Below are 25,486 nucleotides of genomic sequence, written 5' to 3'. Positions count from 1 at the left end.
TAAATTACAACAGCTTCCTTTGTCAATTTAAACAATTTTTTTTTAATAAAACAGACGGGCACTCTGTATTAGAACAAGAAATTTGATAGTTTGATTAAGAGTTTATTTTTAAAATCTAATATTGCGGTTTTGTTATAAATCCTTTGGTGAATCTTTCTGCAAAATACCAACTTTCAATTCATTAATTCGAGTTAGAATTTTGAGGTCAAAGTTACAATTTTGAAAGTCAACCGGTTGATCTTTATTAAAATTCGAACTTGTTTGGATGTTTCAAGTTAACTTGAATATTCAGAAAGTTTCTAAGATAGGTTTAGAGTTTAATTCGTGTTGAAACCGTGAGCTAAAACACTCTTAAAATCGAAATCAGAGTTGGGGTTCATTTGCTTCCAAACGGGTCTGATAAAGTGTTAAAATTTTATTTGTTTTCTGTTAAAAACAATTCAAATGATCCATATCTAATTCGTTTATGATTAGTTTATGATACCAAAAACCCAATTTAGTCGATTACTGTTATGGTTGTATGATCATAGATCGATCAGAGTATTGAAGAAGAAGAAAGAATATGAAACAGTAAACAATCGGGTTAAGTAGATACTAGCTGGGTTTTAAAACAGAAAAACAGATACAGCCGGATGGTTGGGTTATGTTTTAGGGGAGCGGGAGGTCACAGGTTCGAGTCCCTCCTTGGGCAGTCCACTTCTTTTTAATGCTACTAAGGTATAATATAATATTATTATTATTATTTTTATTATTATGATTATTATTGTTATCATTATGATTATTATTATTGTTAGAATTAGTATTATAACTAGTATTATAATTATTATTATAAGTATCATAATTGTTGTTAACATTATAATTATAAGTATTATATCTATTCTTATTATTATTATAAGAATTAATTATGATATTATTATTAAATTCAAAATTATAATATTATTATCATGGACAAGTTTATAATACAAATTATTACCATTTTCGTAAATATTATTATTAGCATCTTTTTATAAATATTAGAACTGTTAATATTAACATAAGTATTATTATTTGTATTATCACGAGTATTATTATTATTATGTAAATTACTAAAGTCAGTATTATAACTATCGTTAATAATAAAATTAATATTTTTACAAGTATTATTATTAGTATTATTATTAGGTATTAGATTATTATCATTAGTAGTATTATTATTAAGTAGAATAACTATTGACATTATCATTAATACTAAGATTGTTAATATTATTATTATTGACATTACTAATGTATTTATTTTGTCATGCAAGTGTTAGTTATCATTATTAAGATTATGATTATAGTGATAAATAAGAATATTGTTATTATTAATAACATAAGTAGTATTATAATTATTATCATTTTCATTATTAATATAATCATTGATATTATTATTATTAAACTTATTATCAATATTAACAAAAAAATATATTTTTATAACTATTATTATTAAGAACTAAGTATTATTACCAAATACTAATATTTTCATGACTATTATTATTAAGTTATTCATTCTATTAAAAACTATCATTAATATTATCATTTATAGAATTACTAATACTATTATCATATTTATTACTCGTAATATTAATACTATCATTATTATTATTATTATCACTTAAAATATTATCTTAAAATACTACTTTAACAAACAAATGATATTTGTATATAACTATATTAAATACATATAATATAACAAAATTTAATATTTTTATATACAAAATGAATATATGAAACATATGTATTATTAATATAAAAAGGATATAACTAATGAAATTTATATATGTATATATAATTGTTCGATTACGAGTATATATTTTAATATACATACGAATGATATAGGTTCGTGAATCCGAGGCCAACCCTACACTATCTATTGTCGTCATATGTATTTTTACTACAAAATACATTAGGTGAGTTTCATTTGCCTTTTTACCCTTTATATTTTTGGGCTGAGAATACATGCGCAATTTTTATAAATGTTTTACGAAATAGACACAAGTAATCGAAACTACATTATATGGTTGAATTATCGAAATCGAATATGCCCTTTTATTAAGTCTGGTAATCTAAGAATTAGGGAACAGACACCCTAATTGACGCGAACTCTAAAGGTAGATCTATCGGGCCCAACAAGCCCCATCCAAAGTACCGGATGCTTTAGTACTTCTAAATTTATATCATATCCGAAGGAGGATCCCGGAATGATGGGGATATTCTTATATGCATATTGTGAATGTCGGTTACCAGGTGTTCACCATATGAATGATATTTTGTCTCTATGCATGGGACGTATATTTATGAGAACTGGAAATGAAATTCTTGTGGTCTATTAAAATGATGGAAATGATTATTTATGTTAAACTAATGAACTCACCAACCTTTTGGTTGACACTTGAAAGTATGTTTATTCTCAGGTATGAAAGAAGTCTTCCGCTGTGCATTTGCTCATTTTAGGGACACTACTTGGAGTCAATATTGGCATATTTCAAAAGACGTTGCATTCGAGTCGTTGAGTTCATCAAGATTATTATTAAGTCAATTATGGTTAGATATATTATGAAATGGTATGCATGACGTCAACTTTCGATGTAATGAAAGATTGTCTTTTCAAAAACGAATGCAATATTTGTAAAATGTAACATATAGAGGTCAAGTACCTTGCGATGTAATCAACTGTTGTGAATCGTTTATAATCGATATGGACTTCGTCCGGATGGATTAGGATGGGTCGCTTCACATGTGTGGTGTTGGTGAGTGGTGGCCCCACATATATTATTGTAGTTGTTGTAAGGATGCCCCATTGTAAGTACCCGCAAAGTGGAGTATTTAAAGGTGATGTTTTTCGAAATTTTAGAATAACATGTTCTTCGGTTATTTTTCGGGCAAGTGTTCAAGTTCGGACGTTCGGCAGTATGTTGTTTCGGAAAAGTATACCCTGAAAACATAAGAACAATCTGTTTAAGGGAATTGTGTCAAACACAAGTCTGATTCATTCTATTATCAGTGGCGAATCCAGGATTAAAACTCAATGAAGTCCCACATTTTTTTCAAATTTAATTATATTTGAAGGGTATTTTAGTGAACGTTTACTTCTAAAAATCAACAACTTTAGGGTGCTATAGTTAACTTTGGTGGTATCCTATACAATTTAAAGAGTACATCGTATAATAAATTTCGAAAGTAGTGGGGTCATTGGACCCCATCCCTATACCTTTAGACTCGCCACTTCCTATTATCGGTTAGATCGTTTTAATTTTCGTTCTTATTTTGATTATTTATAATACATGTTTACAATCTGATTATTATATTTGTATAATATAATATAATATAATATAATATACATGTTTACAATCTGATTATTACATTTGTATAATATAATATAATATAATATAATATAATATAATATAATATAATATAATATAATATAATATAATATAATATAATATAATATAATATAATATAATAATAATAATAATAATAATAATAATAATAATAATAATAATAATAATAATAATAATAATAATAATAATAATAATAATAATAATAATAATAATAATAATAATAATAATAATAATAATTTGTCCTAAAAAAGTTAGAAAAATATTGTCACAATTAGCACTTTTGCAAATTTACAACATATCAAGCCTACTTGCATATATTACAGGCTTTTACATAACATACTAAAAAAAGATAAAATACATCGAAACAAAGTCCGTTGTCTACTTGTCTTTAGGAATGACAATGGATCGGATATGGATCGGATGATGCCATATCCACATCCACATCCATTTAATATTTGATCATCCATATTAATATCCATATTCATTTAGTTTAAGCTCATCCGTTCATATCCATATCCGTTGGATTAAGCAGGTTAATGGATATCCGTTGGATATCAAATTAAATTGTAATCTAACGACGTTTTTGACAATTTAATATAGATTATAATGAATGTAAGTATTCAATCTTTATGTTTTTAATTTGTTACACATGTTTTGCGCATGTTTTGATTGTAATTCATCGCCGATTGTGAATTTAATTTCGCAAAATACTTTATAATTAATATAAGTAAATTTATGTTTTAACTAATCTAAATATGGTACTTCGAATATTATTGTTAGTAATAATTTAGTAATCGTAACTATCATAACTCTTATTTTCGTTTATAATTTAAGAGTTTATATGTCATATGTATATGTATATCAATATGTAGATGTATATGTATATATTTTAGTACGTATATATGTATATATAGATGTATTTCGGGTGGTAATGGATATATCCATGGATGATAAAATGTCATTCATATCCGATCCACGAAATATTTAGATAATCCATATTCATATCCATATCCATTATTCGTCCATTTACATTATCCATATCCACTACAAATGGATCGGATCGGGTGGATATCCATGGATGGAACATCCATTGCCATCCCTACTTGTCTCCCATTTTTTTATTTTATTTAACTAAAATAATGATTACCTTTAAAATTTTGAAAGTTTCATTAACAAATAATGGAACCTTTAAACCGATACAACCAAACTAATCAAAACCGCTCGCTAAAAGTAAACATGCTAGAAGAAAAATAGAACTAGACCTAGCTAACTTTAACCGAGCCACAACGGAACCACAACGGAACCAATAAAAATAACTAAACAGAAGATACATAATCAAACAATAACGACGATAATGAAAAGAATAAACATCTACATCTAATAAACAACCAAATTAGCCAAATTAGCCGACATTTAAATAACTTATCTCCAATTTAGTTTGTGTTCACTCGTCCCATTAATCCTCATATTGTAATCACTTATCTACTTGTATATCAGACTCCTTTAACTTTCATTGGATCCCCTTTGGTTGTTTCAATTTCATCATGAATTTTAGTACTAGTACTAGCTAGGTATACGTACTATTTACCCCATTTAGCTGCTACGGTTTGCTTGGTGAAATATTATTTTGAAGTTTTATCACAATTGTGCGTAGTTGTATCAAACTTGTTATCTTCTTATTGTTTTAATGCAAGTTTTTTTAGTACAGAATATTGAGCTTTTGAGTTACTTGTATTATTAGCAGGCATTTTGCCTAATTCAGAAATAACTACATGTGGTGGTAGTACATAAATTTTGTAGTGTTTTTCGGTTTGACTAGAAACACACACTAATAAAAGTTTAATCAAACAACAACTGTGTGGTCTAAATTATTGCTGCCATTGAGTTCTACTCGTGTCCAGTTTCTGAGATACACAAGTAGTAGAAGGCTACCCGTTTGGCACGAGAGTCCGCAAATTAAGCCAATCCACAACCCCTACAATCATACAATCAAAGTATAATAATGTTACTCGCGAAAATAATTAGAAAAATGTTACGCTATCGTATACTATTATGCAATAAAAATGTCACCTTTGCGTATAATTTCAGTAGGAAAGCAAGAGCAACCGCGACTGGCATTCCAATGAGATAAAACATTGCTAAGTTGATGTACACTGCCAGATGTTGCCAACCGCACCCCCTTGCCACCCCTGCAAAATCACAATCCAATCATGTCAAGTTTACGGGCCAACCCATACTAGCCCAGCTCAGCCCCGCCCATATTGACATGCATTAAACTTGGTCTAGTTTGACCTGTTACCAAACCACTTGAACCCCTAACCTTTAAAAATTTAAGGGTTTACTGTTCAGGATATTTACGAACCTGACAAGACACCTTGGATAGAGTCAAGAATGATTGAGATCATTAGAAGGGGTGTCATGGAAGCGTAATTGTTTATGATCACATGACTGTCACTGAAAAAGCCAGCCCAGATATTGTGACCGAACCCTAAGGCTAAAACGACAGCTAGCGCAAGGATGACAGATAGCTTTAGAGTCACACCCATGGCATGCTTAGCTTTATCGATATTATTAGCTCCCAGCTCATTTGACACTCGTGTGCTGTGCAATTCATATTGTGTTAGATATTAATAATGTCACTCTTACATGTAATGACGAAAGATAGTTGTAACTAACCTTGCTGCAGCACTGAGCCCATATGTAAACATGTAAGCGATTGCTTCAGTATTTACACTAAGATAACAATAGAATTGGGTTAATTAATTAAGAAACATGCAAGTAGTTATATATTAATTATGAAATTAGTATAACATATATATTTAACAATCAACAACTTACCATATTGCAATCAAGGAAGTAGTTATTTCTGGATTAGGCAGAATGCCTGCTAATAGTACAAGTAACTCAAAAGCCCAATATTCTAAGCTGAAAAACATGAAATAAACAACAAGTCAATTAGTTTGATCCAAATATGCACGTATGTAATAAAATTTCAATATACAAACATCACCTACCAAACCATAGCAGCCGAGGGAAGAGCGAGTTTTAAACTAACAAAAACTTGATCAAACGACTCCAATGAAAAACCCTGCCATGTTTCCTTAAACTTTGGGGTAAATAGTATATACCCTGCTAGCATAAGTGCTGAAATCCACAATGAAATTGAGACAGCTAAAGGGGATCCAGTGAAAGCTAACGGAGTCCAATAGACAAGTATGTACGTTATTCCAATATGAAGTATAAATGGGACGAGTGAACACAATACTAAAGGGGAGACAACGGATTGTGTTTGTAGGAATCTTAACATATTATGTAAAAGGCCGTATGCGAATAGTCCTGGTATCAGGTACTTAATGTACAGAGCAGCCATTTTGGAGATTTGGGGATCTTGTTGAAGTAAAATGAGTATAGGTTCGGTGAATAACCAGATTAGTGAGATAAGGATCGAAAAGAATATAGAAATCAAACATGATGATTGTAAATATACTCCTAACATTCTATAAATTTTTGCTCCAAATCCTTGACCACATAATGTCTCAAGGGAACCACTTAAACCAACCTGAAATAAGAAAGGATTGTGAATTTCATAAGGTGTATTTGATATTACTAAATTTGCTAAATTTTCGGGCTTGAATTTTATCGATAGTCTGCAAAGCCGATTAACACAAAATAAAACTCAAAAATAAGTTGTCTCCATCTTTCATGACACATATACGCTACATTTAAGCCATACTATATATCATGCAATCTATACATACTGTAGTTCCATATTGGCCCATTTTAACCCCACTTACTAGCTTCCTTTATACTCCGTAACTGCTATCGATGGGTGTACTAATTTCGCAAAATGGTACATCAAATTTTGCATCATGACTCAATGATAGTATCACAATCGTTCACTTACCTTAATAAGGTGTGTTCCGAAACTCTATAAATCGGTTACACAAATGATCACTATTGATCAGATTCAAGATATTTACATGACATTATTCAACTTTTCAAACCATTATACTAGGCTTTTTTTATTGCAAATAGGCAATTACTGTAGTTCATTAAAAAACTGTACTTAAAAAAAATAGCTCATTTCCGGCAAAAGGATGTCAAGTCAAACGTAGAATGGTTCAAAAGCCAAATGAGTTTTCTCTACATCATTATTTATTATTTTATTTTATACTATATTATTGATTATTGATTTTTAAAGGCATACGATTTTCATATTTATATAATAGCAGAAAAAGTTAGTTTCTCTAGATGTTTGTAATCTTTGAAGCTTTAGTACTGAGATCTTATCCCCTAGCATTTTTTTGTTATTAACAGGACAAATATCAAGAGAAAAACATCAGTTGTATAAACAAGTCAATCAATTTGACCTGGACCCATGTGACCCATGTGATGGACATCCACACTATAAGAGTTAATTCTGTACTAGCTTTATCATGTGAAAAATGACATCCACATATAAACAGGGACCCATGCATGTGACCCATGAGATGTCAAATTTATGACTAGATTATATTTAACTTTTTAGTCAGGCAACAAAAACTAACCATAAATGAAAGTCCAGTGACCGTAGCCCATGAGTTGGCGAGGTTTGAAGCTGCGAGCTCAACTTCTCCAAGGTGGCCTGCAAACATTACTGATACGACCGGAATTAAATAATAAGCGACATTTGTAATAATCATCGGTAGGGAAAACAACATCTGGTTTTTGGCCTCTTCCCAGTCCAGTACTTTATTCCACCACCTCAAACTACCATCACTACTGTCGGCACAACCACCATCAGCCGCCATAGGTATCAATGGAGTAGTGGTTTCGGCCATCATAATGGTAATAGAAACTGTTTAATAGAAGGAAAATTAGGAGATAGAGGGATAGAAGCATAGAGCCATGATGTGTATGATATATAGAGAGAAGTCAATATGCATTTAGAGTAGTAATTAAAAAATATATGTAAATCAATATTCAAAATATTTGGCACATTGTCTTATATAGCACTCATGTTTGTTGAATTCAGAAAGGCAAATAAATTTACACCCCATTTATAAACATACGGTTACTAATCTTTTTCTGTGTATTGCATCTCACTGAATACTCAATTCTATATTTTATTTATTTGGTTTAACATATGTCTACTCTTTAATCTTTCTAAACGGTAAGGTTTTTCATATTTTTTGTTATTCGTAGAAGGCAGAGTTTTTTTTTTTTTTTTTTTTTTCTTTTCTTTTTTTTCAAATGTACGCGCCTAATCAAGTTATTACATAGTCTTTTCTTTGTGATGTTAATAAAGTTCGAACCCGAAATAGAATATCGGTATGTCATTTAGTACGATGATTACTCTTCGATATATTTTTTAATTGGTAAATGAGAATAACTGAATGATAAAGCAACATTATACATTAATATAAACAAGTTTGGCAGTATCTACCCAATTTTTTACTAATTGGTAAATGAGAATAACTGAATGACAAAGCAACTTTAAACATTACTTGATATAAACAAGTTTGGCAGTATCTATTCAATTTTGTTATATATATGACAAAAATAGTTGATGTGTGGACCACAGCTCAAGTCAAATCAACGATGAGTTTAACATGCGTATCAATGTCTTTAGTTGAACTATATGTAAGCATACGATTGATAATCTTGTTGTGTGCATCATATAATCACTAATTAATTAACGTACCAAAGCGCCTTAGCTAGGTCTAGCGCTATCAAAGTAACTTATCAACATTGAGATTGTGAGATTGTGTCCGTTATGGATTTTCTGTGATTGGATGTGCGTTGCCGTTATAAAAAAATTATCACAAACATATTAAATACTTAGAGGTATAAATTCAAACTCGAATAGGTCTTAACTCCATGACGGATTCAAGAAATTACTGTGTGGTAAAAAAAAAAAAAAAGTTACCATTTTCTTAGCCCTTTCTATGTGACAGTGAAACATCAAATTTTTAGTGTCTAGTAAGAGAGGTCAATTCAATTTGCATTTTTCAAACAAGTATTTTATCTACTTTATTTATCTATTTTCTATTGTTGCGGTGGGGTGTACTGGACTAATATCAAATATGGGGCTGGCTGGATTTGGTACATAACCCACATTCGATTGAATTGGGCTGGTTGAGTCACATATGTAAACTAAATATACTAATGAATCCTATTAGTTTAAAGACATAGATCTTGTGCAAAAGGTGGGGAGACAATTGACAATACTCAATCTTACAATTATAAAATATACATATACATATATATTTGTATAAGAATTTAAAAGTCTAGACTACCCGGTGATCAGAGGGATGTATTTCTACTCGGATGCCCGGACTAACAAAGACGCTTTCCGACCTTTTTTTTTCTTTTTCTTTCTATGATGTCAGTGATGTTTGAACATTTAACCTCTTATAATGATATCATGACTACAATCACTATGCTTCCGAGTTTTGCCAATGAGGTTGAACATTTGATCTCTTATAATGGTATCAGGTGTTGGTGCATGTAATCCCTAGTTCTAAGTTTGTCATTTGAATACATTCGGTCATGTAATAACATTTTATATTGTGACTATTGAATTGTTATGTGTGTGCTTTAATATTTAATTAATCAATAGTTAAACTGCAAACACAGTCGACCAACTGGGTATGAATGCATTATATATGCCGGACTTGACCCCCATTGTGGGGTTACTCATTCATCTATTTATAATGCTTACAAAGAATAAGAGTTATACACAAGTACATACAATAAGGAAAGTATATCTAGACTATTCTAAACCAACTTGTTCTCCAAGTATTTTACGTTTCTTTCTTATGAAGTATATCGCCAATACCCCCTTAAGCGAAGAGGTGGAGGACCAACAAGAAGTTTGGAACGAAAGGCTTCAAACAGTGGACGAAGAAAACTTTTGGTGAAGATATCAGCAAGTTGTAACGTCGTTGGAACAAACTTGGTGTGTAACTTCCCAGATAGAACCGGCTCGTGTAGAAAATGATTGTCAATATCAATGTGTTTAGATCGTTTGTTAGAGACAGGTTTTTGACTGAGAAAGAGTGCACTCCGATTATCCTAGATGGTACCAATTGTGTTGGAAGTTTATTCAACTATTTTCAATAACTTTACTAACTCTAACTATTTTACCCCAGATGGTACCTATTGTGTTGGAAGTTTGTGGTTCAAAGAAATGATCTACGAATGTTAATAGTAACGCGATCTTAATCAATCATGGTGAAATCGTGTTCTTGGAGACTATATTACTTAGTGAATTTTTGAACAAACCTGCTTACATCAGGCCAGCTCTTTGAACGTATGATCTTTATGTACTACTAAATGTGACTATTTGTATCTATGGAAGATGTGCATCAGGTAACATCCATGTATAACTTTAAATATATATTTTTGGAGTTATTTCATTCACCATGTAAACTATAAAATAATATATAAGATAGCACGAACCTTATTCTTTGGAGATTTGTATCTCAAAGTAATATATCAATCTTCACTCTGTTTTGTATTTGGAGCATAGAAGGATAGGAGAAGCAAACCTAAACAGTTGAAAAGTCCACCTAGACGTGTTGCTCCTCTTGTAGTGGATACCGTGTACAATTTAACAATGGTTGGATAACATCTGCTCACATAGCACGAAACTTACACGAAAATTGTGAAACACCTAAACTTGAATGCCTAGAGCATGTCAGTATTGTTGGTAAACTATTCATCTTTTAGGACACTTTTGGATATCATTCTTGTGATTACTTATTTATTCATCTATTGAACAATCGGCCCCTCCAGAAACAAGTGGTCTAATTACATATGTTACTCTTGTAAAATTGGTGTCATTTGGTGGGCGTTTGACTCTTGTAAAATCGGTGTTGAATAGTCTCCTGTTGTACTACTTCTCGCTCTTTCATGCCCCGCCATGTGTGATTAAGAAACTCGAGTGTGTAAGGCGTTTTTTTTTTGGGGCGGGTCGGGGGGAATAAAAAGATTTCTTGGGTCAAATGGGATGAAACACTTTTACCTTATGGGGATGGCGGGTTAAATTTGGGGTCTTTAAAAAGTAAAAACATGGCTTTGATTGTCAAGTGGTGATGGAGGTTTAAAACCGAAACCAACTCCTTGTGGGTCAAGGTCATTTCGAGTATTTACGGAACATTGGGCGGTCTCTTGGTTGATGATGATGCATTACATATTGGTCCTTACAAATCGGTATGGAATGACATTATTAAAACCGGTTTTGTGAGGACCCGTCCTAATCCTCCTGGACGAAGTCATCAACATTTGGTCCCATTGCGATGATCGACTCCAAATAATGTCCTTAACATGAGCAAATGCACAGCGGAAGACTTAGTGCGTACCTGAGAATAACATGCTTTAAAAAGTCAACATAAAGTTGGTGAGATATATAGGTTTGATGCTAGCAACGTTATAACTATGGACCACAAGATTTCATGTTATACATAATACACTCGCAAGTGTATGGAAAAGTCGTTGAGCACTTGGTAACCATACTTAACATTTAAATCACAGCAGCATATTCTTAAATAAACCCTACACCGTACCAAGTGTAGTAACGAAACGAAGTACTGTGCAACCGTTTAAAACTGGTCGTCCAGCACGGTTGGGGTTGTCAGGCCCGATAGATCTATCAACAAGATTCGCGTTTACGCTCCTCACGTAAATATTAGCTACCAAGTATAAAGAAATATGCCATGGTACAACTCAACGTAGATTTTATTTTTGATCACTTGTGTCCATAATGTAAATCATTTATAAAAACAGCGCATGTATTCTCAGCCCAAAAATATTTAGAGTTTAAAAGGGACTATATACTCACCTAATGTATTTTGTAGTAAAAATACATATAACATCATTGAACAAATGTAGGGTTGGCCTCGGATTCACGAACCTATATCATTTGTATAGTCATTAACACACGTAATTGTAATCGAACATATATATAAAGTAAAAATTTTCATTATATATATTTTCATTTTATTATTATATGTAATAAATATATATTTATATATAATCTTCATTTTTATGCTTATAATTTTTATAACATCATTAAAACTTTTATTTTTATAATTATAATTAATATAGATAGTACTGGTAGCAATAATAATGATAATATTAATAATACTTTTACTTTTAATAATAATAGTTCTAATAAAATAATACTAGTATTAATATTAATGAAATTAATATTAACTTTTATTGTTTTCATTATAGTCGTAATAATCTTTTATTTTGTTATAACAATAACAATCATAATAATAATAATAATAATAATAATAATAATAATAATGATAATAATAATAATAATAACAACTACCTTAGAAGTCCTTTAAAAAAAATAGTTGCACCTAGCAAGGATCGAACCCGAGACCTCTTGAAATCACACAAACTACTCCTAACCCACTTGTCTGTGTTGGTTTTTCTGAAATCACACGAATCTACTATCTTATAAGTCAATTTTTCTGTTTCCTTCTTCTAAACCTATCCATCCTCATCGATTTCATTACTTCGATTTCATTACATGAACTTAGTTTGTTACAAGCCCACAGCAGCTAGGCCCAAACGTCTTTGAATCATCCTAGTCCAATAGAAAATGGAACAAAGAACATGGCCCAACTATCCATATTTGAAGCCCAACTGACCCAACTCTTAAGACTTCTTTTATAAAAAAATATATATATATACACACACCCGGTTTCGAACCCTTGACCTCCTGTTCAACACACAACAACACCAACCACTGTTCCATTTCATATTTCCTATTTTAATTCGTCACTTAAACATATTTAACCCGAATTGTTTTCTGTTTGTTTTTCTTCTTAGTTTAAAACCCAAATCATCATCCTATCAATCAATCATTAAGCAAGTGGATCCGTTTGTCAATAAAAAAAAATATCACGACAGTTTTCTTTTGGATCTGGGACCATCAAGAAGGGACCTTATCATATCCCTTTCTCTTCATCATCATACATCAATTATCATCATCTTTTTCATCTAACATCATCATCATAATCAATGGCATCATCACTCTCGTCGTTGTTGCAGAAACAGAAGTAGCACAGTTGCAGCGACAGAATAAAATAAGTGGGTTTGTGATGGTCGAACTGAAATAGAATTAGTAGCTGAGCAAAGATATGCAAGATAGTAGGGTTGTTTGATCTGTCAACAGGAACGCAAATATAGCAGCAGCAATCGATGATGGCAACCGTAGCAAAGCATAAATCAAGTAGCATGTTACGGTTATGCTTGATGATGGTGGTGATCGGATTGTATCAGATCAAAAATAGAAAAAAAAGAAACCGAAGGCAAATAGCAGTAATTTGTTAATGGTGTTCGACAACAAGCAACAAGAAAAAGAAGCTACAGTTTACTATGATTTTATGTTTCGATGAAGATGATGGTGGTTTGACCCAATAGAAACGCCATTTACAGTAGCAGTTTCTGGTGATCAAACCTCACCTGTATCATGTGTTCGAATAGCAGCAGTGATGGTTTGGCTTCTGGGTTCGGTTTCAAAACAGAAGATATGCAGCAGTTTAGTGATCGAGGGTTGTGATGGTGTTTTAATGATGATGGTTTAGTGATCTTGATCGAATAGAAGTAAATAGAGTAATAACGGGTTCGGTTTTAACTCAGAGTTTGATGATGTAATTGTAGTAGCGAAGTTATTTGTTGTTCATAATCATGTGTTGTATGTATATATATGGGAGAGAAACACAATTAGAAGCAGATACAGCAAGGTAAATCGAAGGAGGAAGGATCGGTTGATCAAGAAGGTGATGGTTTGTAAATGATCATAAATTAAGAAGGTGGGTTAAGATGACTAGAGAAACAGAAATAGACTAAATGGATAGGCAAGTGGGTTTGTGTAAGTGTGTGTTTGTACATAAGTATATATGTATATTTAATTAAGATATAGATTGGCTAGGCAATAGAATTATTCTTCAATCACAACAGTAATTCACGATCTCAATTAAATCACGGACTCAAATAACAAAGTGTGATTAAAATATATATTATTCTTTAATTAAATTCGTACAATTTCCAAATGTTGATATCTAATAAAATTTTTGGATGTTTAGTGATTGAATTCGCTGCTTTTACAAAGTTAGAGACATGAGAATCATGTATAGAAGAAAAGGCTGTAAATGTGATATAGATGTGTACCTAATTGTGCTTTATTCAATTGTTGTTAAAAAAAATTTTTTAATAGTTAGTAAATTATAAATATATTAATACATTAATACCGTAAATCTTATAAATAATAATTTACTGTTAATAAAAATAATAATAATAATAATAATAATAATAACATTAAAATATTAATATCATAATATTATTTTATAACAATGAGCTTACATACATATTTCAATTGATTAAATTGTATTTTGTTATCTCAATTTATTATATGAACTTATATTTATATATAAATATATATCTAGTTACAACAGTCATTTGTGAATCGTCGGGTATAGTCAAAGGTCAATGATTATCCGAATATAGATTTTTAACTTTCTAGACTCAACATTACAGATTTTTACTTATCGTGTCGGAAACATATAAAGATTAAGGTTTAAATTTGGTCGGAAATTTCCGGGTCATTACAGTACCTACCCGTTAAAGAAATTTCGTCCCCGAAATTTGATAGAGGTCGTCATGGATAACAATAGTAATGTTTTCATGACGTATATGAGTTGATAATGGAGTTTTATCATTATTGAGAGATATAGATAAAACAATTCGATTATTTGAAGCGTATGAGTGGAGCTATCACAAAAGATCGAGATAGAGATTTAACTTTTGACGTAGTCATGGTGAATTTCCGGAATTCAAGGGATTTAAGGAAAATCTTACGTAATAAGATTTGGTTCTTCGGCGATCAGGATCTTCTTTGATTTAATGCGGCAATCTGTTTCGATTTCTTTGTCGGATACTTCACTATAAATCCACTCCTTCGTTTCCTTATTTTTCCAACTCACATCTTCTACTCTTTCTCCTTCAATTCATACCTCAAAGTATTTTCTAAAATTCTCCATCCCGTTCTAATTTTTGTTATACTTCTAACTTCCATATCTTTCATTCTTCTCTTTCATCTACCGCCAGAAGAATCTATTCACTTCTATCATTTCCTTGGAATTATAATGTTTTTAATTCTCCCGTGTCTTTACGTTGCAATACGTATTGATATACACAGTTTATAATTTCGGAGTTATTATCGGGCTTTATATTCTTCATCATTGTTCGAAGCTTTATGCTTTCGTTTTCTCTTCCCGACTTCGAGTCAAGCGAGTAATGGTCCGGAATTCGTAGGTATGAAATTCAGTATGAACATAGCTAATGCTCTTAGAAGGAAATGGTAATGACACGATTTTGATTTGTCAAATTACCAGATTATCTTGGAACAGGCCGAATTATCAAGAAATGTTTTCTTGATATTTTTAGAATTTGAATAGAATGTAAGAGTCGTGTAACATGGCATATGATGATGGTACTGTGAATCATCACATTCCATTAGAAACTCAACATGACTTACTGTAATATAATGAAGTTGATCAAATTTCATTATATTATACTAATTCATGTATCAGTTCCCAACACTACTTCAAAACATTCATATTTTGATCTCGGAGGTTTCAGAATTTAGAAACTAACACAGTTTCTTTTATGATGTGATACAGATAACGCGAGAAGATAAATGATTTCCGATAAGAATAGTTATGAAAATATCTTTAGAAATATCGAGGATATTTATAATGATGGATATGATGATATCTTAGAATGTTTAAGATAATGATGATGATGAAGAATATTATCCGCAAAGGTTTTAGAGTAAAGGGCAAGGTACGCACTAAGGATTTCAGCAGGCACTGAATCATTTAGATTCTTTGAAGTCAAACTTATTCTTTGTGATTTGTTCACGGATTCCTTCATAGTTTCGCATAATCCACTTTTCGGTGCTAAATTTCCTATTGAGTGTTTCTAACACTTCCTTCTTTGTCATCAATTTTTGGCCATTAAGACTATCTACAATATGCCGCTTCGTCAGCATTTTCAAAGTTAACAGATCTGGGTTATCGGTTATCAAACCAAGGTGGTTTCAGGAGAATTGTGTTTTTAGATGATTAAACACTGATGGTAATATGGTGGAATATAAAAGGTTCTCCAGTAACGATGAGAAAAGCTGATCGTATATATCAAAGTTATAATAAGATTGATTCGAACGAAAAATCGAAGTTGGCTTGTTGGAGCTGTAGCAAAATTAGCTTCTTGAAAAGGAATTGTAAGGTTGTTTTTGCTAATAAAGGGTAATGGATTCAACACGGGTATGTGTTCAACTATGAATTTGGGTTCGAGAGTTCTTCAAATGCGTAAATATTTTCTTCCGTAGATGAAGTGCGGTTGGTTCATTCTCCCGATCGAGGTGTTTTCAAGAATCATGAAAGGTTTGAACGCGAATTATAATTGTCGAGGTACAAATGAGGTTTAGAATGAAATCAAGTGGCAAACTTGAAGAATTGTTTAGTTTCATATGTTATAAACAATATTTTAATTCATTTTAATTATCCAAAGTTAGCAGTCCAATAGTCCGATAGTCCAATAGTTCAATTGTTCAATAATTCATATATAATTTAATATATAATATTCGAATTAAATAATACGTATCGTGACCTGTGTACCGGTCTCAGTATTGATCACAACTCAAAGTATATATATATTTTGGAATCCACCTCAATCGTGTATAGCCAACTATAGAGTGTCTATGGTCGTTCCGAAATATATATATATAGATGGGTCAATATGATAAGTTGAAACCTTGTATACGTGTCCCGTTATTTAAAGTGCGTAAATTAAATAAATATATATCATGACCCATTGCACAACGTGTTGTCTCAGAATTAATCCGACGTATTGTTGTACATGTGTCCCGACGGTATGTAAAGTGCGGAAATTAAATAACAATAAATAAAATTGCGAGAATGTAAATTGCGATAAATTAAATGTTAATCAGTTAGCTGGGAATAGTTAGCTAGGAACAGTTAGCGTGGAATCTTAACAATATTTCAATTAGTTAATCCGTTTGTTTCTAACAAATTTTATTATATCCAATGTTTTCTTCATTATGCCACTTGTTGGATCATGATAGGTCAAAATCCAAATATGAAATTTGAACGGAAATGGTTATTCTTCGGTGAACGAATTTGTATATTGGTGGTTGTAGGTAGAATAGTAAATGACCGTTGGATCAGATTCGAAGAATGTACCGTGTAACTTATTAATGTGAAATCTAAATATTTCTCAGGTATTACCTACCCGTTAAAATATTTTTCATCATTAATAGTTTGTACGAAGGAATTTTTAATTACAATCTTTTTGAAAATATACTTGCATATATTTTCTTCGGATGTAATCATGGATCTAATGAGTCAATAAGATATTAAACTCATTTGATTTATCGTTAATACTAGATTACATAATCTCTAAAACTTTAGAAATTACATATTCACCATGACGAGAGAAAATGAATGAGGTAGAACGATACATAAAGCGGAGATAATCGATGTAGAACGATATGTAGAACGAAGATCATACTCGAAGTGCAGATGATAGTATTGAGGCATGTAAGGTTGATATTCGAGGTACAGATTGTAATGTTGAGGTTTATGACGCGGTTGAGTTTGGGGTGATAAGGGTACTGTCAGCGTTGATGATGGTGGTACGGATTATGCTGTTGGTGCTGCTGCTGGTGTTTGAAACCTTCGCACCATATTTTCCAAAACCGTCACACGAGCGCGTAGTTGGTTAACTTCTTCTATTATGCCGGGGTGATTGACGGTTGGAGCGAGCGAATGAACAAGATTTGTTATATGGGATATTATATAATCGTGACGAGATACTCTAGAAATGAGCGAGAAAATGGTGTTTCGAATAGGTTCGCCGGTAAGTGCTTCAGGTTTATTGCCAAGAGGGCAATTCGGTGGATGAAAAGGATCTTTGAGGTGAAACGATTTTCGAATATAGGATGATATTCTAACTTCATAGAATACCTATATATATATATATATATATATATATATATATATATATATATATATATATATATATATATATATATATATATATATATATATATATATATATATATATATATAGTACAAAAGATTCCGTAGACTACGGAGGAATTTACGACATGTGTCAAGCAACTCTACAGTAACAGATATGCTAAGATATGAGTTTTGTCTATACACTATCGATGCACTAAATGCAGTAAGACGTGTCTAGACTTAAGAATGATAAGCAGGAAATTTCCTAAGGATGATAAGCAGATGGTTTCCGACTAGAAATGATAAGCAAAATTTTTTGACATGCAGACACGGTCGAAGTCCAGACTCACTAATGTATCCTAACCACTACCAGTCAGACACACTAATACAAGGCCTGATTCACTAAGACCACCGCTCTGATACCACCTGTGAGGACCCGTCCTAATCCTCCTGGACGAAGTCATCAACATTTGGTCCCATTGCGATGATCGACTCCAAATAATGTCCTTAACATGAGCAAATGCACAGCGGAAGACTTAGTGCGTACCTGAGAATAACATGCTTTAAAAAGTCAACATAAAGTTGGTGAGATATATAGGTTTGATGCTAGCAACGTTATAACTATGGACCACAAGATTTCATGTTATACATAATACACTCGCAAGTGTATGGAAAAGTCGTTGAGCACTTGGTAACCATACTTAACATTTAAATCACAGCAGCATATTCTTAAATAAACCCTACACCGTACCAAGTGTAGTAACGAAATGAAGTACTGTGCAACCGTTTAAAACTGGTCGTCCAGCCCGGTTGGGGTTGTCAGGCCCGATAGATCTATCAACAGGATTCGCGTTTACGCTCCTCACGTAAATATTAGCTACCAAGTATAAAGAAATATGCCATGGTACAACTCAACGTAGATTTTATTTTTGATCACTTGTGTCCATAATGTAAATCATTTATAAAAACAGCGCATGTATTCTCAGCCCAAAAATATTTAGAGTTTAAAAGGGACTATATACTCACCTAATGTATTTTGTAGTAAAAATACATATAACATCATTGAACAAATGTAGGGTTGGCTTCGGATTCACGAACCTATATCATTTGTATAGTCATTAACACACGTAATTGTAATCGAACATATATATAAAGTAAAAATTTCAATTATATATATTTTCATTTTATTATTATATGTAATAAATATATATTTATATATAATCTTCATTTTTATGCTTATAATTTTTTATAACATCATTAAAACTTTTATTTTTATAATTATAATTAATATAGATAGTACTGGTAGCAATAATAATGATAATATTAATAATACTTTTACTTTTAATAATAATAGTTCTAATAAAATAATACTAGTATTAATATTAATGAAATTAATATTAACTTTTATTGTTTTCATTATAGTCGTAATAATCTTTTATTTTGATATAACAATAACAATCATAATATTAATAATAATAATAATAATAATAATAATAATGATAATAATAATAATAATAATAATAACAACAATAATTTTAATATTAACAACTACCTTAGAAGTCCTTTAAAAAAAATAGTTGCACCTAGCAAGGATCGAACCCGAGACCTCTTGAAATCACACAAACTACTCCTAACCCACTTGTCTGTGTTGGTTTTTCTGAAATCACACGAATCTACTATCTTATAAGTCAATTTTTCTGTTTCCTTCTTCTAAACCTATCCATCCTCATCGATTTCATTACTTCGATTTCATTACATGAACTTAGTTTGTTACAAGCCCACAGCAGCTAGGCCCAAACGTCTTTGAATCATCCTAGTCCAATAGAAAATGGAACAAAGAACATGGCCCAACTATCCATATTTGAAGCCCAACTGACCCAACTCTTAAGACTTCTTTTATAAAAAAATATATATATATACACACACCCGGTTTCAAACCCTTGACCTCCTGTTCAACACACAACAACACCAACCACTGTTCCATTTCATATTTCCTATTTTAATTCGTCACTTAAACATATTTAACCCGAATTGTTTTCTGTTTGTTTTTCTTCTTAGTTTAAAACCCAAATCATCATCCTATCAATCAATCAATAAGCAAGTGGATCCGTTTGTCAATAAAAAAAATATCACGACAGTTTTCTTTTGGATCTGGGACCATCAAGAAGGGACCTTATTATATCCCTTTCTCTTCATCATCATACATCAATTATCATCATCTTTTTCATCTAACATCATCATCATAATCAATGGCATCATCACTCTCGTCGTTGTTGCAGAAACAGAAGTAGCACAGTTGCAGCGACAGAATAAAATAAGTGGGTTTGTGATGGTCGAACTGAAATAGAATTAGTAGCTGAGCAAAGATATGCAAGATAGTAGGGTTGTTTGATCTGTCAAAAGGAACGCAAATATAGCAGCATCAATCGATGATGTCAACAGTAGCAAAGCATAAATCAAGTAGCATGTTACGGTTATGCTTGATGATGGTGGTGATCGGATTGTATCAGATCAAAAACAGAAAAAAAGAAACCGAAGGCAAATAGCAGTAATTTGTTAATGGTGTTCGACAACAAGCAACAAGAAAAAGAAGCTACAGTTTACTATGATTTTATGTTTCGATGAAGATGATGGTGGTTTGACCCAATAGAAACGCCATTTACAGTAGCAGTTTCTGGTGATCAAACCTCACCTGTATCATGTGTTCGAATAGCAGCAGTGATGGTTTGGCTTCTGGGTTCGGTTTCAAAACAGAAGATATGCAGCAGTTTAGTGATCGAGGGTTGTGATGGTGTTTTAATGATGATGGTTTAGTGATCTTGATCGAATAGAAGTAAATAGAGTAATAACGGGTTCGGTTTTAACTCAGAGTTTGATGATGTAATTGTAGTAGCGAAGTTATTTGTTGTTCATAATCATGTGTTGTATGTATATATATGGGAGAGAAACACAATTAGAAGCAGATACAGCAAGGTAAATCGAAGGAGGAAGGATCGGTTGATCAAGAAGGTGATGGTTTGTAAATGATCATAAATTAAGAAGGTGGGTTCAGATGACTAGAGAAACAGAAATAGACTAAATGGATAGGCAAGTGGGTTTGTGTAAGTGTGTGTTTGTACATAAGTATATATGTATATTTAATTAAGATATAGATTGGCTAGGCAATAGAATTATTCTTCAATCACAACAGTAATTCACGATCTCAATTAAATCACGGACTCAAATAACAAAGTGTGATTAAAATATATATTATTCTTTAATTAAATTCGTACAATTTCCAAATGTTGATATCTAACAAAATTTTTGGATGTTTAGTGATTGAATTCGCTGCTTTTACAAAGTTAGAGACATGAGAATCATGTATAGAAGAAAAGGCTGTAAATGTGATATAGATGTGTACCTAATTGTGTTTTATTCAATTGTTGTTAAAAAAAAAATTTTAATAGTTAGTAAATTATAAATTATTAATACATTAATACCGTAAATCTTATAAATAATAATTTACTGTTAATAAAAATAATAATAATAATAATAATAATAACATTAAAATATTAATATCATAATATTATTTTATAACAATGAGCTTACATACATATTTCAATTGATTAAATTGTATTTTGTTATCTCAATTTATTATATGAACTTATATTTATATATAAATATATATCTAGTTACAACAGTCATTCGTGAATCGTCGGGTATAGTCAAAGGTCAATGATTATCCGAATATAGATTTTTAACTTTCTAGACTCAACATTACAGATTTTTACTTATCGTGTCGGAAACATATAAAGATTAAGGTTTAAATTTGGTCGGAAATTTCCGGGTCATTACAGGTTTTAACATTGATGAAATTGGTCTTTCCTTTCGAAACTCTTTTGTCAAAGAATTAGGTGATGGTGGCTCAACTTCTTTTTGGAACGACACTTGGAATGGAAACGAGGCGCTAAAACTCAAATTCAAAAGGCTTTCGAGATTAGAAACCGACATCAATGCGTCGGTCAAAGATCGTGTTATTTGGGACGGGTCAAAAGGCGTGGGTAATTGGTCTTGGGCAAGAGAACCATCCGGGCGGGCGACGGGAGAGTTACAAGGCTTATCCGAAATGTTATTTGGTGCGGTACTAAATCCGGAAAAGAAAGACTCATGGAGGTGGACACCGAGTAGCAATGGAACTTTCACAACAAAGGTTCTTACGGATTTGATTAACTCAAGACTTTTACCTTCAATTGATTTATATTGTGAGACACTACGCAACAAACTTGTGCCAAAAAAAGTGGAGGTATTTGTGTGGAGAGCAAGAAAATTACGTCTTCCGGTTTTGGTGGAACTTGACAAAAGAGGGGTCGATCTTCACTCGGTCCGTTGTCCACTTTGTGATGACGACATTGAATCGGTTAACCATTCTCTAATTTCGTGTAGGCATGCTTCCGAGGTTTGGTGCAAAGTATTCGATTGGTGGGGTCGGGGAGGGGTTCCTTTCGTTAACATCGGGGATCTCTTTCTTGATTCGGGGCAAACAAACTCTTTTGTGGGGAAATCTATTTGGCAAGCGGTTGTTTGGACATGTTCTTATTTAATTTGGAAGAATCGAAACCAAAAGGTTTTTTCAAATAAAAGTTGGAACGTACCAATGGCAATCAATGAAATTCAAGTAAAAAGTTTCGAGTGGATCGCGAAGAGGTGCAAGAACAAGATAATCGATTGGCATAATTGGCTCCACAACCCTCAAACTTTCATCTAGGTGGGATCAATTCTGCTTGTTGCCTTCTTGTCAACATTCGAATTCCATATACTGTAGAAGTTATTGAGACAGTATCTAGTTCTCTAGGTGTGCTTTGTATTAGATGTGAGATGTATCTTGTCTTAGTTGTGCAACTGATGTGCATTGTGTTGTATTTGTAACTATCTTGTTGATATATATAATCCTACTGCCTTTCCAAACAAAAAATTACATATGTTACTTATTCTCGTGATGGCATGTCAGTAAGTGTGAGTTTTGAGGATGGAAGTGTTGTTATACTTACCGCACCAACGCTCAGATTGTGATGCCGCCACATACTTTCCTTCCGATCCAAAGTTAGCAAAGGAATAGATATTATAATTTTGTAGTGTGAAGAGTGAAGAATAGAAGGTACTAGAATTTTAATTCATTAACTACTTTTTCTCAACTAAAGTTTCTTCCAAATGAGTAGTCACAATGATAATGAGTAGTCACAATGATAAGTGTAACCACAAGTACATGTACAAAAATGAGCAACTTAATAAGTGTAAGTATCCTTAGTTTATTTACAACATGGGTTACATGCATACAAGTCAAGGTTCATACGATTTTTTTTTTCGAAATAGTAATAATACATTTAACTGTTACAAAAATAGAAATGTTAAAATTTGTTTTACAAAAATAGTAAACCCGGAGTTGGGAACTCCGGTTTGTCACTTTTTACCCGAAACCGGAGTTTGGAACTCCGGTTTGCATTCTCTCTCCTCAGATTTCTGCAATTTTGATCATTGAAAACAAACCATCGGTACGCAGACCGGAGTTTCAAACTCCGATTTCGGGCAAAAAGTGACAAACTGGAGTTCCAAACTCCGGTTCTACTATTTTTGTAAAAAAAATTTCAACATTTCTATTTTTGCAACATTTAAATGTATTATTTCTATTTTTTTTTTTAAATCCGGTTTCGTGCGTATATTATATTATTTATATAAACAATGATGGTTAGCAACTTTCTTAGTACACGTGTCAGGTACATATTCTTTAACCATAACCAAATTATAATGCTCTTTTAGATAGTCATGAAACTCAATGGGCTTCAAAACCTACTAGTATTAACACAATTAATATTCGGGTGATGCAATGTTGAGCAGGGTTGGTGGAAAACCCGTTCTTGATCAACTTTACGCACGTGATTAAAACACAAGATCGTAACGTGCTAACAACATTTGTTCAAGCCTTTGTTTAAAAACCAAACTGCATTGGACTTTATCAATACATAATGGCTTTTTATGTATTCATTCCCCGTTGATGATGAAACAGGTATAGTTTTTGGGCTTCCTAGGCAGCTCTTTAGACATAAGCTTCCAGAATAGCACTCCAAGCGTATACGTAGTAGTATTTTTCTAACTAGGAATATCAACGCCTTAATCATGTTTTAAACTACAATATTCATAGAAGTTTTGCTTTGCCTGCGTTCAAAATAACTGGGCAGACTTGTGTTGGTCTATTTGAGTAAATTTTGGCTTCACATAAAATAAATTATGCTACAGAGGTTGACACTGTCTACAAAGCACTTGAGGTTGGTTATCCCTATTATTTCTTTGTATGCTTTATGATTAAAGGTGGAATTCATGGGCGAGTTGGATAACGAAATGGAAGGGGTCATTTTTTACTGGTTATACAGATTGCTGTAGCATGAATTTATTTAATAAGCTTATGTATATCTTTATGTATGTTACATACATACATACGTTGACATGTATATGTATATGTTTGTAGTATATATTGCCCAATCTTCTTGAGTTTTAATTATAATCTGTTAGTGTTGGTCCGATTAAGGATCATAAACAACATTATACGAGCAAGATTAAAAACGGAAGAGATAAACACGATGAATTCAAAGTAAATCACTATTATTGAATAAACGTTACACTTACATTAATAATTAAACAGAGAAACGTCGGTGGCCAGGGGAGATCGAGCATAATCTCCCCTATGCACAGTATCGCCAAACGGCTCTCCCAATTAGGGTTAACTCTCTTAACCCTAATGAACACATAAAGTGGTATTTATAGGAAAACTAGACAAACCCTAATGGGCCTCACTCATACGAATGGGCCTCTTGAACATTATGGTCCAACAGTTACATATGCTCCTGTAACTGACCAGTTTCATGTGTATACATCAACTAGGTGTACAATAGAATAATAAATGTTATTCGCCCAGCGACGGCCATACAAATATGCATCAACAAATTCCCCCTTGGACGTTGCTGGCGAATTATTGTAAACACATCTTGCAATCTTCAGTCTATCTCTATAGTAGTACCATAATCTTATGAATCACAAGCTCCATCAAAA

General features: G+C 32.0%; 2 protein-coding genes across 2 annotated transcripts; one reads left to right on the top strand and one right to left on the bottom strand.

Annotated features, from left to right (window-relative positions):
* Positions 1 to 5,092: 5,092 nt before the first annotated feature.
* Positions 5,093 to 8,270, bottom strand: LOC139891100 (protein DETOXIFICATION 19-like). Its single transcript, XM_071874028.1, has 7 exons — positions 7,907 to 8,270; positions 6,374 to 6,918; positions 6,198 to 6,284; positions 6,036 to 6,092; positions 5,722 to 5,960; positions 5,430 to 5,548; positions 5,093 to 5,334 (listed from the first exon to the last, which is right to left on the bottom strand). Exons 1-7 carry the CDS (start codon positions 8,180 to 8,182, stop codon positions 5,203 to 5,205), a joined length of 1,455 nt encoding a protein of 484 aa, XP_071730129.1. The 5' UTR covers positions 8,183 to 8,270; the 3' UTR covers positions 5,093 to 5,202.
* A 13,215-nt stretch (positions 8,271 to 21,485) lies between these two features.
* LOC139888035 (uncharacterized) lies at positions 21,486 to 23,150 on the top strand. The gene is made up of 2 exons (XM_071871070.1): positions 21,486 to 21,507; positions 22,243 to 23,150. The coding sequence occupies exons 1-2, from the start codon at positions 21,486 to 21,488 to the stop codon at positions 23,148 to 23,150; spliced, it is 930 nt and encodes a 309-aa protein (XP_071727171.1).
* The last annotated feature ends 2,336 nt before the right edge of the window (positions 23,151 to 25,486 follow it).

This window comes from Rutidosis leptorrhynchoides, chromosome 2, assembly GCF_046630445.1.
Source record: "Rutidosis leptorrhynchoides isolate AG116_Rl617_1_P2 chromosome 2, CSIRO_AGI_Rlap_v1, whole genome shotgun sequence".
NCBI classification, from domain to species: Eukaryota; Viridiplantae; Streptophyta; class Magnoliopsida; order Asterales; family Asteraceae; genus Rutidosis; species Rutidosis leptorrhynchoides.
The sequence above is the reverse complement of the archived record's forward strand: the minus strand, read 5'-3'. Positions and strand labels throughout refer to the sequence as shown.